This window comes from Microtus pennsylvanicus, chromosome X (assembly GCF_037038515.1).
Source record: "Microtus pennsylvanicus isolate mMicPen1 chromosome X, mMicPen1.hap1, whole genome shotgun sequence".
NCBI lineage: Eukaryota > Metazoa > Chordata > Mammalia > Rodentia > Cricetidae > Microtus > Microtus pennsylvanicus.
In genome coordinates, this window is record NC_134601.1 from 37,920,569 (window position 1) to 37,937,729 (window position 17,161).

The window sequence follows — 17,161 nt, forward strand, 5'->3', positions numbered from 1 at the left end:
TTAGAAAAATATATCAGCAATCATTGCTTTATAAATCAGTTGCTAACAACCCAAGACCTCTTTCATTTCCATCAGCTGTATTGCTGAAACAAAGTCAACTTTAAATGATGCGACGAAAATTCCTGCTTAAGACAAAGAAAAATTACACTGCACTTTACAAATTACTTTGTCTTGCTCATTTTACCCCCTCCTCTAGTTGGTTTTTCTCAGACTTATATCACAGTACTTTATAACTTGGAAATATTTTATATCTGCTTTTAAGTATGCTTTCTCTTCAAATAATTTTCTCAGTCAAATGTTATTAAGGTTACCTTAATAATCCAAATCTTTGATTCACCAACTTTGGTGAGTCAACAAAATCTAAATCTATTAATAATAATACTTGAGTTTCTTTGTAAGGATTCATATTGAACTGAAGCTCCATGAAATTAATTAGGCTGATTTTCTTGCTGGTGAATATACTGCATGTAGCAACTATCAGGTACTACATGATTTCTTTCTTTATATTGTAGCTTTTTTATAACAACATTTTTGGGAATGTCATACATGTGTACCATATTTACATTGTTTCTATCTCTCCCTTACCTCTCTCCAACGGCTGTAGTGACCTCTCAAAGTCATGAACTCTTTTAAAAATTACTTTTTTACATATGTGTTTGTGTTTATGTTGCTATATAATATATATATATATATATATATATATATATATATATATATATTCTACTGAATCAATATACTGTGCTCATATGTATATTTCATATAATATCACTAGATGACTCAAAACTGATCACTGGGATAAAAAAAAGATGCTACTAAACAATTCCTGAAATATTCCTTTTGCTATAGGTACGAGGGCTTGGATCAAGCCTTGCAGTGTACCAATTACCTTCGGGATAATGAAAAAAACGTTGGGTGCAAGCTTTCCGACTTGGAGTCATCAGACTATAAAGACTTCTTTATCTGTGTTAATGGATCCTCAAACACAGAACCTATCAGATCCAGCTATACCGTTTTTCAACTTCAAAATATAGGTGAAATATGAACAAACAATGTCAACTTCAAAACTATTCTTTCTAGTTCTGGACATTCCTAAGGGAGCAGGAGAGGCAAAAGGAAAGAGTGAAATTTATAAAAGCTGTGGAAGCGAAAGGCAGAAACACAAAGGAAGCAGAGTATATGAGGAAGTAGAGAAGATATTGAGAGAAATATAAAACAGAACTGTTTTTAGAGATCACAATTCATTTTCCAGCTTGACTCTTTGCTATTTAGTACTTCTGTTTAGTTTTAGCGAATTACTAATTATAGAATCTATCAACCTTGGCTTCATACGATAAACTATTGAAAACCAAAACATTTCATGACTTCCGAATTTGTATTCTTTATTCCAAGAACTTTAAGAGTAAGAACCTAGCTTTGAACACTTGGTTTACCATTTTCTTTTTCTTTTCCCTTTCTATCTTTCTTCTCTCTCTCTCTCTCTCTCTCTCTCTCTCTCTCTCTCTCTCTCTCTCTCTCTCTCTCTCTCTCTCTCTCTCTCTTCTTTCAAGACAGGGTCCCACTATGTAGCTCTGGATTTCCTGGAACTTGCTCTGTAGACAGGGCTGGACTTGAACTCAGAAATTTGCCTGTCTCTGCCTCCCTAGTACTGGGATTAAAGGCACCCCCACACCTGGGGGTCTACTATTTATGAATTATATGGGTTTGGGTGATTGGCTTAAGGTCTCTGTTTACATTTCCTTATCATGTAAGTGAAGACAGTGGAAGACCATGCAACACTGGCGCAATGTTAGATGAATAGTAGCCAGAGCATATAGATTAGTTAGAAAGTATTCATAGTTGTAGTAATGGTAGTTTGGTTGTTGTTTCTAAAGTTGCAAAATGGGGAAATCATTGCAATGATTTGGGGCTTCTTATTTTTCCTCTTGGCCTCCAATATTTATTACTGTGGAATTTATCAAAACCAAATGAACAAAAATGAGTTTCCCAAATAATCAAATTTCTCAAGAAGTTCATCTTCATTGGCAAGCAACTTTGGTTTTCAGTCACATCAGGAGAATAATCTTGAGCCACTTAGTTTGTCCCTGAAAGTTTCTGTTACAGAGTGTCCCCAGCTTTGGATGAGGGCTGCTGCTAACTTAGGAACTTTCATGTTGAAACTGTTTCCTTCTGCTTTTTAGTTAAACCCTTGCCACCAGAATTCCTTCACATTGGCATGGAGGATTCCGTTGAGATTAGAATGAAATGGAGCACACCCGAAGGCCCCATTCCACCAAGGTGTTACACTTACGAGGTTGTGGTCCGAGAAGACGATATTTCCTGGGAGGTATGCTGTACTTATTGGCTAAAATCATAAATGTAATATTTAAATATAATAGGATACTGGAGAATTAAAATCTGTTGTTGTTCAAAAGAAGGATGGACCATAACAAGTATTTCTGTTTCCTTTCAGAAAGCCAAATCCAGTGGACAACGAAAATATAAAAAAGTATAACCAAATCATGCCAATTTTAAAGTTGCAAAAGAGCCTGGAGACAATATGGTTACATATTTCCAATTTTGTCTTAATAAATTAAATTACAAGAATCTCTCTCACACAAAGAGAGAAATCACTTTCTGAAGTCCAACCATGAGGTCAAAATTAAGAGTCCTCAGGGATATAAGAGATTTCCTAGAGAAGAGGGACTTTTAAAAGCAGTGATACTTGTGAAACTAATTACTTCCAAACATCAAGGATTTGGTGATTTCTTTAACCCCACTTTGGTATACATTGCTTTGACTTGTTTGTTTCCAGTTTAGATATTGGTAAACACAAAAAATGTGAGCTACTGTTTCTCAATGATTCAATTCACAGAATAGAAAAATGGTAATTGTGTTAGTATCCTTGTTCCAGGAAGGTTATTGACTTCATAGACAAATAGAAGTATACTCAAAACTTGATTCCCAGTCCACTTAAGTTTACACTACATATTCTCTAGGCTCTGAAGCTAAGTTAAATAAATGAAAAGCAATCATAGCATATGTGAAGAACTCTTTAGTACTTTGAAGTGGAAATCTGAAGTCATTTCTTTAGTTTTTGTTTCCCCCGTGATTCTCATGAAGAGTATACGCGTATTTTGTGGTAGTCTCATATCTGAAGTGGTAGTTTTCTGCCAATCACTGAGGACTACTATTTGGGTCTTCAAAAGTTAATCAGAGCAAAAAGAGTAGGGGATACATTTTATATATGAACATTCCAGTTTCCAGAAAATTTGCATTCACATGACACTTTTTTATTTCAGTAAATTCTTCTTATGTAGCCTTTCTGTTCCCCCTTGTCCAACCTGGAATATCAGAGACGAATCTGGACATTATGGACATCAAATTACACAGAGTTGTGACATATCACACATGCTGTTCCTTAGTACAAGTAGCCAACTACTGTGATAGGACAAAAGATAAACTAAAATACAGCTACAAAGTAGAAGTGTATAGTGAATGATCACTGCTAGTATCCCAATGCAGGTGTTTCATGTCCACAAACATTTCGAAGCTGAGAAAGAAAATCACAGCAGTTGCACTTAGGTCAAATAAACACACCATATTTTTTTTTCTTGACTTTCAGTCTGCCACAGATAAAAATGACATGAAGATGAAAAAAAGAGCAAATGATAGTGAAGAGCTGTGCTTTTTTGTAAGAAGTAAAGTCAATATATACTGTGCAGATGACGGAATTTGGAGTGAATGGAGTGAAGAAGAATGCTGGGAAGGTATGCACTAAGAAAAGGATAGGCACTAAGTAACTCTAGGCTGTTTGCTAGAAAATTTATTTTCTCTTCGTGTGCTTGTAATGGAAGATCAAAGTGTCTTGAGCATCATCTATAAATGGGGGGAATAAGTACTTCAATAAATAATATGCTTACTGAAAATCTAGTACTCATTTAGAAGAAGAAGTCATTCTGCTTTAATATGATAATATTTAATAGTCAATATTCATATTTAATTAATCTATAGTTATTTAGTTTACATGTTATTATAATTTATATGTTAATATTTTATTAATTTATATATAAATATAACAAATTATATTATATAATTTATACATTATAGTATTTCTTATATTTGTATTTATTTAATTTGTCTTTAGTTAATTTAATATTTAGCAATTTCATTTATCTGCTATGAAAATTTCATAGTTTTTCTTGGGGGAAGGTTCAGAGTCCATTTCAATCAATATTTTTGAGCTTTCAATTTTCATAAGAACATAACTTTTATAGCAAGGGCTGTAACTGACTCCAAGTATCTAATACAAAGTACTGGTAATTTTTCTAATTGAGATGTTGTTCTGGCTTCATGTCTGTTGTTGTGATTAAAATATCCTGCCCAAAAGCAACTTGAGGAAGAAAGGACTTACTTAGATCAAGATTCCTGGTTACAGTCCATCACAGCTGGGAAGTCTAGTTGGAAGAAATTTAAAAGAGCGCCTCACACCAGCAGTAAAGAGAAGAAAACAATGACTGCATGCATCTAACCACTGCTCAGGCAGCTCTCCTTGTCATTCAATCCAGGACCTAGCCCATGAAATGATGCTGCGTATCGAGGGTGGTTATTCCCACCTCAGTTAACACAAATGAGAAAATGCCTCACAGGTATACCCATAGGCCAACCTGCTCCAAACATCCTCTCTATGAGACTGTCTTCCCAGACAATTGCACAGAGCAGAAAGCTGACAATTACAACATACCATCACAGATGCTACAATTGGGAGAAACAATCAGTTCCCATGCTAATAGAAAGTGATTTATGTTATTCAAATATTCAAAAAGATATTAAAATTTCATAGTGATATAAACTTAAAAGCCTAGAAGGTTTGTTTCAGAATATATTAACATTATTACAAATTACTAAGTTCAGGTATTGATGGCAAACACCTTTAATTCCAGTGCTCAGGATGCAGAAGCAGGCAGAACTCTATGAGTTCAAGGCCAACCTGGTCTAAAGAGTAAGTTCCAGTCAACCAGAGCTGTTATACAGGGAAACCCTGTCTCAAAAATCAAAACACTACAACAAAAAACCCCAACCAGCCAAACAAACAAACAAAAAAACTCCAAATTGCTTGTAATTATTCAAAATTGAAGAAAATCACTTTAGCATTGTTTATTTAGATATTCATACGTGGATGCAACTGTAATAAATGTACAAATTAGACAATAATCTTTTATTAGTTGTTACTCTTTCACATGATTTGACTAGACTGGATTTTTTGACTCTACCTCCCTACAAAAACAGCAGAATCATTGTTCAATTTTGTTTATCAAATATTTTTTGAGTACCTACTGTGAATTAGGTTCTAGGGATTGGATATCCAGCAGTAATTTTTACTTTGTTGTAACTATGTTATTCTCACGTTGGGAAGAAATAAATAATAGCCAAGTAAAATATGTTATACAACAACTAGGGGTTCTGGAGGAAAATAGTCAAGGTAAGGAGGAGTTCAACAAGAGGAGTATGTGTATGTAAACAGAAAGAACACTGTTACTGCCTCTACAGTTTTCATTTTTGTTTCCACTGTCAGAAAGCAGAAATCTGGAAAATGTATGTGTGTATATCTCTCTGTGTGTATTGTATTGAGTTATATTTTGTAATTAGACCATAAATTTCATGTAGATTTGGAGATTTTTCTTTATTATATTATCAAAATGTATATTTTTTTTGCATTCATATAATCACATCAGGAATTTTGATGACTCAGATTTATTTCGTCCTGACAGGTATCACTTGGTAGAGTCTAAATTTAGTTTAAAAGCATATATTTATTCTCCTACAATTTTGAAGAGTGAAAATGTGAGCTTAGGCCACAGACCACACACAGGCAGGCCCTCAGAAGGGTCTTTTTTAGGACAATTAAAATTTTAATACTACTTTTGTTGTTTTTTTGAGAATTTTATGTGTTAAAATTTGATCATATTAAAATTGCCAACTCCTCTCATCCTATCTGCCCTTTCTACCCTCTAAACTTTGAGTTTTTCATTTTATACCTTCTGGGAGAGGGAGAGTCAACTTTCTTTATTAACATGACCCCCGAGCCTTTGACCACACTTCCGGTCATGTCCCATTCCCACCAGCTGTTGGGCAATATAGGCTGGACTTAATGGGGGGGGGGAAGTAGTACAATAATATTTTGGCAATAAAATAAGTTCTTAGGAATTATCTTGACGAGAGAACACAAACAGAACCTTACGAAAGGAACTGTCTGCCCTGCCCTTGTTAACTTTCCATGTCAGGAGACTTGTCCTGTTTGTCACTTCTCTGGAAATTACCCCTGTAAATCTTTATGATACTAAGCATTAGAATTTGGCTCAAAATTTTCTAGAGGCAACTAAGAGCTCAAAGGAATAAGACAAAGACAAATTGAGATGGGGGTAGATTTATAGATCTGGAACTAAAAGTTGACATGCTGTATGTTATTCCAAAACAAGTCAGAGATACTGGACTTGGAAGGACACATTTGTTTAGAATCTAAGTATCACCACCGACAATTCCACTATGCAGAAGCAACATTAACACTCCACTTCTGGTCCTGGTGATCTCCTAGTACTTGAATGCTTGCCTAGCATGCTCAAGGCCTGTGGTTCAATCAACTACTTTTGCTAAAACAAAAGAAAAACTGCCAAAGAGAGAAAGAAAGAAGAAAATGTCACATCTAAATGCCAAACAGTAAAGTCATCTCTTGTTCTTCAGTTCAGCCTCTAAAGTGTGAGACAAATTTTAAAATGTGACCTTGTAAGGTTAGTGTCATTACCCTCATATGCATGTTTATTGAAGCCCAGATCTTGTTCCTCACAGTAAAAAGACACATAGGACTTATTTGTTTAAGCTCTTGACTCTTGTATTATGTGTTTTTAATGAACAATGTCACAACATCAAATTACAAGCAAAATCACATGTGCTTTGGAATTGAAATGGGATAGATCTCACAGTTGAGCAAAGTAGTTCTTCTGGATGAAATGTTTGCCAACAAGAGGAATGCTAAACTCAGACCCTGATGTAGTATTTGTGCGTTGGCAACTGTGCCCCCTTAACTACATTTCTGTAACACTGACAGGATATTTGTGAAATAATTCAAATTAAAAGGTCTTTATAAACTTTTAGCATTTCTCCTTTTAATTGTTTTTCTTTTAATCCTAGGCTACATGGGACCAGACTCAAAGATTGTTTTCTTAGTGCCAATTTGTCTCTTCTTTGTATTTCTTTTATTACTTCTCTGCTTGATTGTGGAGAAGGAAGAACCAGAACCAACACTGGTAAGTTGTTTTATGTCATATCATGCTGAAACAGTAGACACACAAGAACAATGCATTCAGAATTCAGAGACCTGCATTTTATACTTTTGCTTGCTCATTATGAGTTACAATTAATATGCTATACATTATGAAGATATCAGAAAATTCAAAATTGATACTGCAAAGCCACAATTTTGGGAGTGGTGGTTAAATTTGTCAAAATGGAAGATTACATATATTAGAACATGAAAAAATTACAGGTCTTTAGGTTAGAAAACAGTACAGAGCCTGAACTCCAGAAGAACTGGATTGGGAGGAGGAAAGGTAATATGGGTGACAGGAACCTGAAACAGCTGGTCACATATATTTAGAGCAAAAATGAGAGAGAAATGAATGCTTGCATGCTTAGCATTCAGCTTACCTTCTCCATTCTTACACAGTTTGGGACACAAGCCAAAGTAATGGTGCTACTCACAGTGGGATGCGCCTTATGATGTCAGTTAATGGAATTAAGATAATCCCTCACAAATGTGACCACAGGTCAACCTGAACTGAAAAAAACTCTCACTGAGATCCCCTTTCCAGATGATTTGAAATTGTGTCAAGTTGACACTTAAAACTATCTATGATGTAGACTTTAAGGAAAAACTGTGCTTGGAGAAAAATATCTTTTTAAAATTTATATATTTTTATTTCATTTTACATTCCAATCATTGTTCTCCCCCACACCTCTTCCTGTCCCCCACGTCTCCCTCAGATAACCCCCTATCCACTCCTCCCAATGACTAAGGTCTCTGATAGGGAGTCAATAAAGTCTGGCACATTAAGTTAGGGCAGGTGCAAGCTCCCCCTGCCACCCAGCATTAAGGCTAAGCATGGCATCCCACCATGGGGAATGAGCTCCTATAAACTAACTCCTGCACCAAAGATAGATCTTGGTCCTACTGCCAGGGGCCTCACAGGTAGTTCAAGCTTCACCGTTGTCTCCCACATATGGAGGGCCTACTTCAGTCCCGGGTGAAGTTTCCACAGCTGTCAGTCTAGAGTTCATGTGTGAGAAAAAGACCTTAGTACTGTGTTTTGTAAACATAGAATAGGGGATATGCAGGAAATGTTTCACTTTTCTGCTGGTTATATTATGAATTGTTAATTTTTAGTAAGATTGTATTAACAATTTGTTAGTAACAGAGCTCTTTTTGTATTTCAGAGCTTCCATATGGAGCTGAACAAGGAAGTTTATTCTTATGAAGAGACCCTCTGTTAAGCTACCCTTTTTAAGCTTATAGCCACCCAGCACGAGTCATATTAAACTCATTTTCTCTTCAAATTTCAAATACATCTTATTGCAAAACAGTGTTTGTCCTGATACTGTTGGGTTTTTGAGTCAAGGAGTGGTTATGTATCTCAAGGTGCCTTAGCATGTGATAGTACTGACTCAACATTTCAAGTACTGACCTTGCACCATGCTCTCCTTCATCATTGCATTTAGGTACATTTTATGGTGCTCAAATCGTTAGCTGATAGTAGACTTACTACGTTCTAGTAATCATTTGTTTTTACATAAATATATAGTAAGAGTTTTATATGTAGAAAAAACAAGAGGTGGATCAGATTTTTTTCAGTGTTGCACTGATAAAATAATATGATCTTGTAAGTTGAACTAACCTATGGAGGTACTGCCAAATCTTGGGAAACACAATTTAATTGTTGTGTGGATTCTGGTTTTAATCTGAATTCTGGGTAAAAATATTCACCACAAATAAGAATGAAGGAATCTTTGAACATAATCCCAGTTCTTTGAGTATACCATTTCACAAAAGAAAAGGATGCTTATAAGGCTGAAATTTGTGAACTGACCAGGGACTATATTTGAAAAGTTCAGAACTCGTACACAATACAGTAAAAACATGGGAATCCCCTGTTAGCTACAGGTAAACTTTCATTTAAAAATATGACTGTGTGAGGAAGTCTAAAAACATGTGTCAAGGACCTAATGTGGAGGTTTAAGAACAATTTACAAATCAGTTCTCTCTTTCCACACTGGAAACTGGGGTTCATACTCAGGTCGTTGGGCTTGCATTACAAATCCCTTTACTTGCTAAGCATTTTGCTGCTTTGACTGTCTTAATTTTTGTCAGTGTTAAGGCTTGTGGGAGTGGGAGGGGGCAAGATCAATGATCAAATCTGAATTTAGTAAGAAGATTTTAAAAGTAAATTCCAAAGTTAAGTAACTTAACTGCCTTGGTGTAGTAGACAGTTTTTTAAATTTTGAATGGAATATTAGACTCCAAATTTCAGCCAAGAACTAAGTCTAGTTTAGATTAATTTTTATGCAATGTTATTCTAAGTCAGTCATCCTCTGGGAGCATATTAGAATTCTCTACTCAAGACCTATCCAGCAGTTGACACTTGAGGAGTGTGCTTCAGGGGTTCATTTACACACTCCATATTAAAAGTACTGATATCTCAGTGTCACAGAATGAGAATTGCTGAGATCATTTAATGGAGAGGAGGGTTACTATAATTGCTGCTGATCATCTCTTAAAGAAGAAAAATTGCTAAACCTGAGTTGTAAGCCCAAATACCATTATTTATAATAATTGTCATTGGTGATAGAAGGTACCATAATTTAATATAAATTCTTTTCGTTTTTGTTTTTATACAAAAAATATACATGAAAAGTTCACATTTTAAGTGTAAATTGATCATTAGCTATTTTCCCTAGAATTTCTGTAAGTGTGATGAGAAGTATGGGGAAGAATTTCTTTGTAAAGATCATCAGGCAGTGCCTAGGGCTGGTGGTGGGCATGAGTTTAAGTAGCTCTGAGAACCACATATTACAGGAAGAGAATGAATGTGATGTCAAAGAGAACTGGTGGTTGGAATGCTTGGCCTATTGCAATCGGACAACTGTCTTCATAAAGCATACACCCTAGTTGAAAGCTAGTATCATGTGGATTTTATACATTTTCTTAATTAAAATATGTGGTAACAATTTCAGGGAAAACTAGTTGTAATAATTTCACAAAGACAGAGAAAAGGTACTCTTGTGAGGCAGTTTTCAGTTGTATAACTGTTTATATAGTTCTATAGCCTAGAGAAAAAAAATCTACTGAGATTTGTAGTTGTAGTTGATGGCTTCCTGTTGCCAATTTGGAGGCACATAATTATAATCAGAGATCATTAAAATTAGTGGTGTGATGTAGAAACCAAAACCCCAAATTCAAATATCTAAATTATGATGTAAATTGGAATATAGAATGAGTAAGTTGTCAAGTTATATAAAAGGCATGATGAGCCTATAACCTAGATATGTCACCTTAGTGAGTCCAGGTACTTAGATATTAAACAGTTATTTTTCTGAAACATTGGTTGACTTTCAGAGCTTCAAAAATCAATACCAATTCTTCTTATTTCTAATAGTCATTAATTAAAAGGAGCTACTCTGTTCTGGGGAAACACCTGACAGTGTTTGCTGTTAAAAAAAAGGCTCAAAGATTTTTACCAATCCCACATTGGACAGAGGGCTGATCTCCAAAATATATAAAGCACTCAAGAAACTGGTCATCAAAAGAACAAATAACCCAATAAAAAATGGGGTACAGACCTAAACAGAGAACTCTCAACAGAGGAATCTAAAATCTGGCTGAAAGACACTTAGGAAATGCTCAACATCTTTAGCAATTATAGAAATGCAAATAAACAACTCTATAAGAATGGTCAAGATCAAAAAATACTGATGACAACTTATGCTGGAGAGGATCTGGGGTAAAGGGAACACTCCTCCACTGCTGGTGGGAGTGCAAACCTGTATACTCCCAAAAAACCTACATGGATCTAATCTACATGGGAAGTAGAAAAAGACAAGATCTCCTGAGTAAATTGGGAGCATAGGGATCATGAGAAAGGGTATAAAGGGAAGGGGGCGTAAGAGAGGGGAGGGGAAATATGTAGTTCAATAAAAACAATTAAAAATAAATAAATAAAATTTTACCCCCTCCACAAATACAGAAAGGAGGTTCCATATCATTTGACAAACACTTCCAGATTAGTGCCAGGATTGTCTTTATTGACCTACTCTGTCAAAAAAATAAAAGTAACAGTTGAGGAATATGTAAAAAAAAAAAACCAAATTTAAATTTTATGGTAAATTGGCAAAAGCTTACAGGAAGCCTACACATATTTACTTACAAAATGCAACTGTATCTTAGAACACTGATGTTGACTAAGGCCCATGCTTGTGGGGGTTTCTGTCCTACTCTGTTCCCGCAGCCAGTAAATCCCAAATAAAATCACACAGAGAGTCTACATTAGATATAAACTGATTGGCTCATTAGCTTAGGCTTCATATTAGCTCCTATAACTTATATTATCCTATTATTCTAGTATATGTTATCCACATGGCTTAGTACCTTTTTCAGTGGGGCAGGTCACATCTTCCTTCTTCTGTGGTCTGGGCAGGACTACAGGAAGAGCTTCCTTTTTCCCAGAATACTCCTGTTCTCATTGCCCTGCCTCTACTTCCTATTTGGTTGTCCTGCCTATACTTCCTGCCTGGCTACTGACCAATCAGTATTTATTTTAAACATAATTGACAGAATACAGACAATTCTCCCACACCACACAGACAATCTGTAGCATTTTAACCTTCTTTACTCAGTTTTAGTACAGAAGAATAGAAACTCCTTCTGTCTGAATGTATTCTGTAACACAGGGCTTTATTTTATCCCAGCTGCCAGTAGACGACTAAGGTTTTTCTCCTTTGAGGTTTGGTGGTCAATATTTCTTATCCTCACCCACTCTATGAGACAGATGCTGCATTCTAGAATGTGATGTCTGAGAATTCCTTCTCTACATAAGTACTATAAGTAGGATGTGAACCCTATTCCACACATAGCTGGTCAAGAATGATGGTTCCCCTAAACCTTACCTAAGATGACTTATAAAGAAGATTCTTCATATTTAGAGGTAAAGGGGATCCAGGGAATCTAGGGATGACTCTGTCCTGCCATTAAGAGGTACAGGTATAAGAATAATAGACTTCTGCTTCCATTCACAGAGCAGTAATAAAAAAAAATGACTGCCAATGGTTAGATTTAGGCTATTAGAACATAGAGTTCTATAATGCGTCCTAAGGGAGCTCACTTTATTTTAAAGCAAGAATGAGAAAATACAAATATAAGGACTATATTAAAAATTTAGAACTTACTGGAAAGCTATCAAAAGAGAGTAAACATAACAGTGCTGGTAGCACCTGAGAACAAGAGCACTAAGCAGCTAAGAAAACACCCCTTGACCGGGCGGTTATGGTTCACATCTTTAAGCCCAGTACTCAGGAGGCCAAGGCAAGGGGATCTCTGTGAGTTCGAGGCCAGCCTCGTCTACAAAAGCTAGTTCCAGAACAGTTAGGATTGCTGCACAGAGAAACCCTGCCTAGAAAAACCAAAGGGGGGGGGAGGGAGGATGGAAGGAAGAAAAGCCCTTGAAGACCATTTCTGCCATTGAATTTCAATTTGTGGGTCCTAATTTCTGAGGCAGCAGTCAGGCAATGACAGAAAAGACTAGGTAGAACAATATGGTGGGAGAATATGTGACTGAGATGTGTTCAGGTCTTAGCATATCAGAAAGCAGAAAGGGGACCAGAATCTGGGTAGGCTATATCCTCAAAACCCATCCCTAGTGACCTATATCTACTAGTTAGGAGACCCTATCTTCCAAGTTCCACCAACTTCCCAAAACAGCAGTAACATATAGGAATCAAGTTCTCAAACATATGAGCCTATTTCGAGCAATTTTATATCCAAGTTATAACATTCATATTTATTTATGCCAATGTGGATACATACAGACTTATGCTATACTTTGTGTCACAATCCAATATTTATTTATTTTATTGTTCATATTGCTATGATTTGATAATTGAGACTTTTTTCTTCCTTTGGCATACCTCCATCATTATCGGGGTGTTTGTGTGTGTCTGTTTATGGGTCAATATTTAGCGGAATGGTATGTCAATGTTTGGCTTTGTAAGGAGTTATCAAACCTCTTCTAAAGTGTCATTCTTATTTGTGTCTATTAGAAATGAATGCATGTCCCCCTTGCTCTGTATCTTAACAAATGACTGATACTAATTTAAAAAAAAACAATTGGTCATTTCTTTTTATTTTTTTCTACTTGTATAACTAGATATACTGTCTAGTTTTGTTTTTGTTTGTCATATTGACTCAAACGAGAGACCTGGGAAGAAGAAACATTAGTTCAAGAACTTCCTTTAGAATGGATGAAGAAAGTGTGGAATATATACACATTAGAGTACTATGCTGAGGTAAAAAACAATGACTTCTCGAATTTTGCATGCAAATGGATGGAAATAGAAAACACTAGCCTGAGTGAGTTATCCCAGATCCAAAAAGATGAACATGAAATGTACTCACTCATAATTGGTTTCTAGCCATAAATAAGGGTCACAGAGTCTACAATAGGTGAACCTAAAGAAGCTAAATAAGAAGGTGAACCCAAGGAAAAACATATAGTTATCCTCTTGGCTATGGGAAGTAGACAAAATTGCCAGGGAGAAAATTGGGATCTTGGGGGTAGGGTGGGCTGGGGGTAAGGGGAGATGGGGAGAGAAAAGTGAGAAGGGGAGGATGGGGGGAACTTGGGGAAACAGGGTGATTGCGATAAAGGAAGGTTGGATAGGGGAGCACAGAAGCACAATTCTTAGTTAAGGGAGCCACCTTAGGGCTGTCAAGAGACTTGAACCTAGAGTGGCTCCCAGGAGCCCAAGGCGAAGTCCCCAGTTAGTTCCTTGGGCAGCTGAGGATAGGGAACCGGAAATGACTTTATCCTATAGCAATACTTACAAATATCTTGTATATCACCATAGAACCTTCATCTGGTGATGGATGGAGATAGAGACAGAGACCCACACTGGAGCACTGGACTGAGCTCCCAAGGTCCCAATGAGGAGCAGAAGGAGGGAGAAGATGAGCAAGGAAGTCGGGACCACGAGGGGTGCACCCACCCACTGAGATAGTGGGGCTGATATATTGGGAGCTCACCAAGGCCAGCTAAACTGTGACTGAAAAAGCAGGGGATAATACCGGACTCTCTAAACATGGCGAACAATGAGGGCTGATGAGAAGCCAGGGACAATGGCACAAGGTTTTGATCCTACTTCATGTTCTGGCTTTGTGGGAGCCTAGCCAGTTTGGATGTTCACCTTCCTAGACCTGGATGGAGGGGGGAGGACCTTGGACTTTCCACATTGCAGGGAACCCTGACTGCTCTTTGGACTGGAGAGGGAGGGGGAGAGGAGTGGGGGGAGGGGGAGAAGGGTGTGAGGAGGGGAAGGGAAATGGGAGGCTGGGAGGAGGCTGAAACTTTTTTTCCTTTTCTCAATTAAAAAAAAATGAAATAAAAAAAAGAACTTCCTTTGCTGGATGGCCTTTGGGCAGCTGTGTGGAATCTTTTCTTAACTGATGATTGATATACGAAAGATCTAGGCCCGTGTGGGTCGCACCACGCCTATGTAGGTGAGCATGGGCTATATAGGGAAGGTAGCAGAGTAAGACAGAGCAGAAACCACCAGGCAGCATTCATTCATGATCTCTGAGGCAGATTCCGCCTCCATATTTCTGTCTTGAAATACCAGGGGAAAGTTTTGCCACTAATCTCCAGACTTTGCATTGACAATTCTTTTTCTTCTTATATTTTTTATTATTTAAGACAATATTTAAATTTAATTATGTTTGGATCATATTTTTCCACCCCCCAAGTCCTCCTAAATCCTCTACCCTTTCTTGCCCATCCAACTCTAAGTTCTTTCTTGAAACAAACAAGCAAACGAAAACCAATTCTAAGAAAGTATGTAGTGATATTTTGTTTCAATTTTATGTCTATATTTTGAGAAGACATTAATTTTAGATTGTTACTTTTTCTAACATTTATGCTATATTTTATCATTTTTATTTCCACAGGTATCTTATTTTAAACCCTTGTTTTAGTAGAGCTAAAGATTACCAAAACTTTGTTCTTATTTATAAATTCCATCTTTAATTTGTAAATGAGTTCTCTTAACATTCCTTAAGAAGAGATTTTGTTTGCATCTGTAGTCCTGTTCATTTACCCAGATGCTCCACTTCCAGAATTCCATTGGTTTGTGTTTTCTTTACTGTCTCTATTTCAGTTTTCAAGTCAAACTATGTGAGCTGTTTGTTTCACCTGTTTGATTGTCTATACTTGGTTGGTTTTTTTTTTTTAAAGAAGATTCATTGTTTTCTTCCAATTTTTTGTTTGTCTTTTCTTCCATTTCTTTAAGGGAAAATTTCATTTCCTCTTTAAGGTTCTCTCTCGTCTTCATAAAGTTATATTTAAGGTGGTTTTCTTCTGCTCCTTCTGGGTTAGGATGATCAGGTATTCCTGTCATATGACCACTGGGTTCTGCAGTTACCATGTTGCTTCTTAGGTTGTTGAATGAATTCTTGCATTGGCACCTACACATCTCTTCCTCCAATTGGTGCTGGCAGTGTCTTTGCCTTTTTGCCCAATCTTTGCAGTTGATGTCCGTGTCTCAGGGGTCCTCTCTTGGACTGATTGTTGCAGTTGCTGTCAATGTCTTAGGGAGATGCCCAAGGGCCTCTCTGTGCAGTCACTGTCTGTGTCTCATGGAGTCAGTAAGGCCTCGGGGGATTGATGGGTTTCAGGGTGTTCTCGTTCAATGGGGAGGTGTTGGAGCATCCTGCCTACAGTTGACTTGCCTGCTGGCTAGCTAGTGAAGCTGAGGCAGGTGAGCTAGGGGCCCGGGATTTCGTCTAGGTACATAGGGTCTAGAGACTGGGGTGCCTAGTTGAGTGACTGATCACTCACCTCTTGGTCTGTTCTGCTCACTCACAGACTGTGCATTAGAGATTCACTAAGGTCGCAAATGGCCAAAAGACACTTAAGGAAATCTTCAACATCCTTAGCCATCAGGGAAATGCAAATCAAAACAACTCTGAGATACCCCTTATACCAGTAAGAAAAGCTAAGATCAAACACCAATAATAGCTTATGCTGGAGAGGAGGCAGAGAAAGGAGAACAGTCCTCCAGTGCTTGTGGGAGTGCAAACTTGTACAGCCATTTTGGAAATCAGTGTGGAGGTTTCTCAGAAAATTGGGATCAACATGCTTCAAGACCCAGCAATACCACACTTGGGAATATACCCAAAGGATGCACAATCATACCATAAGGACATTTGCTCAATTTTGTTCAGAGAAGCATTATTTGTAATAGCCAGAAACTGAAAAAAAACCTAGATGCCTCTCAACCAAAGAGCAGATAAAGAAAATGTGGTACATTTACACAACGGAGTACTACTCAGTGGAAAAAAAAGACAACTTGTAATTTGCACGCAAATGGATAGAACTAGAAAAAAAAAACACCCTGGGAGAGATAACCCAAAGCCAGAAAGATGAGCACAGTATATACTCACTCAGAAGTAGATATTAGACATAAAGAAAAGGTTAAGGAGACTATAGTCCATGACCCCAGAACAGCTAGGTAACAATGAGAACACTAAGAGAAACATACATAGATTTCCCCCTGGAAAGAGGAAATAGGCAAAATCTCTGAACAAAATTGGGAACATGGGGGTGAGGAGAGAAGGGAAGGCAGAAGGGGAGGAGGGGGGAGAACTTAAGAAAATGGGATAGTTGAGATGGAATAAGGACATAGATGGAGAGCAAAGAAAGAGATATTGTGATTGAGGGGGCAATTATGGGGCTAGCATGAAACCTGGCACTAGAGAAATTCCCAGGAATTCACAAAAATGACACCAGCTAAGACTCTAAGCAGTAGTGGAAAGGGTGCTCGAACTGACCTTACCCTGTAGTCAGATTGATGACTCTCTTAACTGTCATTA

The 17,161-nt window shown here is 37.1% G+C and overlaps 1 protein-coding gene across 2 annotated transcripts in view; it reads left to right on the forward strand.

Annotated features, from left to right (window-relative positions):
- Positions 1-8,614, forward strand: part of Il13ra2 (interleukin 13 receptor subunit alpha 2) — a 52,279-nt gene extending 43,665 nt beyond the window's left edge. The window contains exons 8-13 of one of the 2 annotated variants that reach the window (XM_075957148.1): positions 847-1,031; positions 2,178-2,323; positions 2,450-2,485; positions 3,602-3,746; positions 7,165-7,280; positions 8,467-8,614. In XM_075957148.1, coding sequence (XP_075813263.1) covers positions 847-1,031; positions 2,178-2,323; positions 2,450-2,485; positions 3,602-3,746; positions 7,165-7,280; positions 8,467-8,523 — 685 coding nt within the window. In that variant the 3' untranslated portion in view covers positions 8,524-8,614. The remainder of the gene's footprint in view (positions 1-846; positions 1,032-2,177; positions 2,324-2,449; positions 2,486-3,601; positions 3,747-7,164; positions 7,281-8,466) is intronic. The other variant, XM_075957149.1, reaches the window with a different exon arrangement.
- Positions 8,615-17,161: the final 8,547 nt, after the last annotated feature.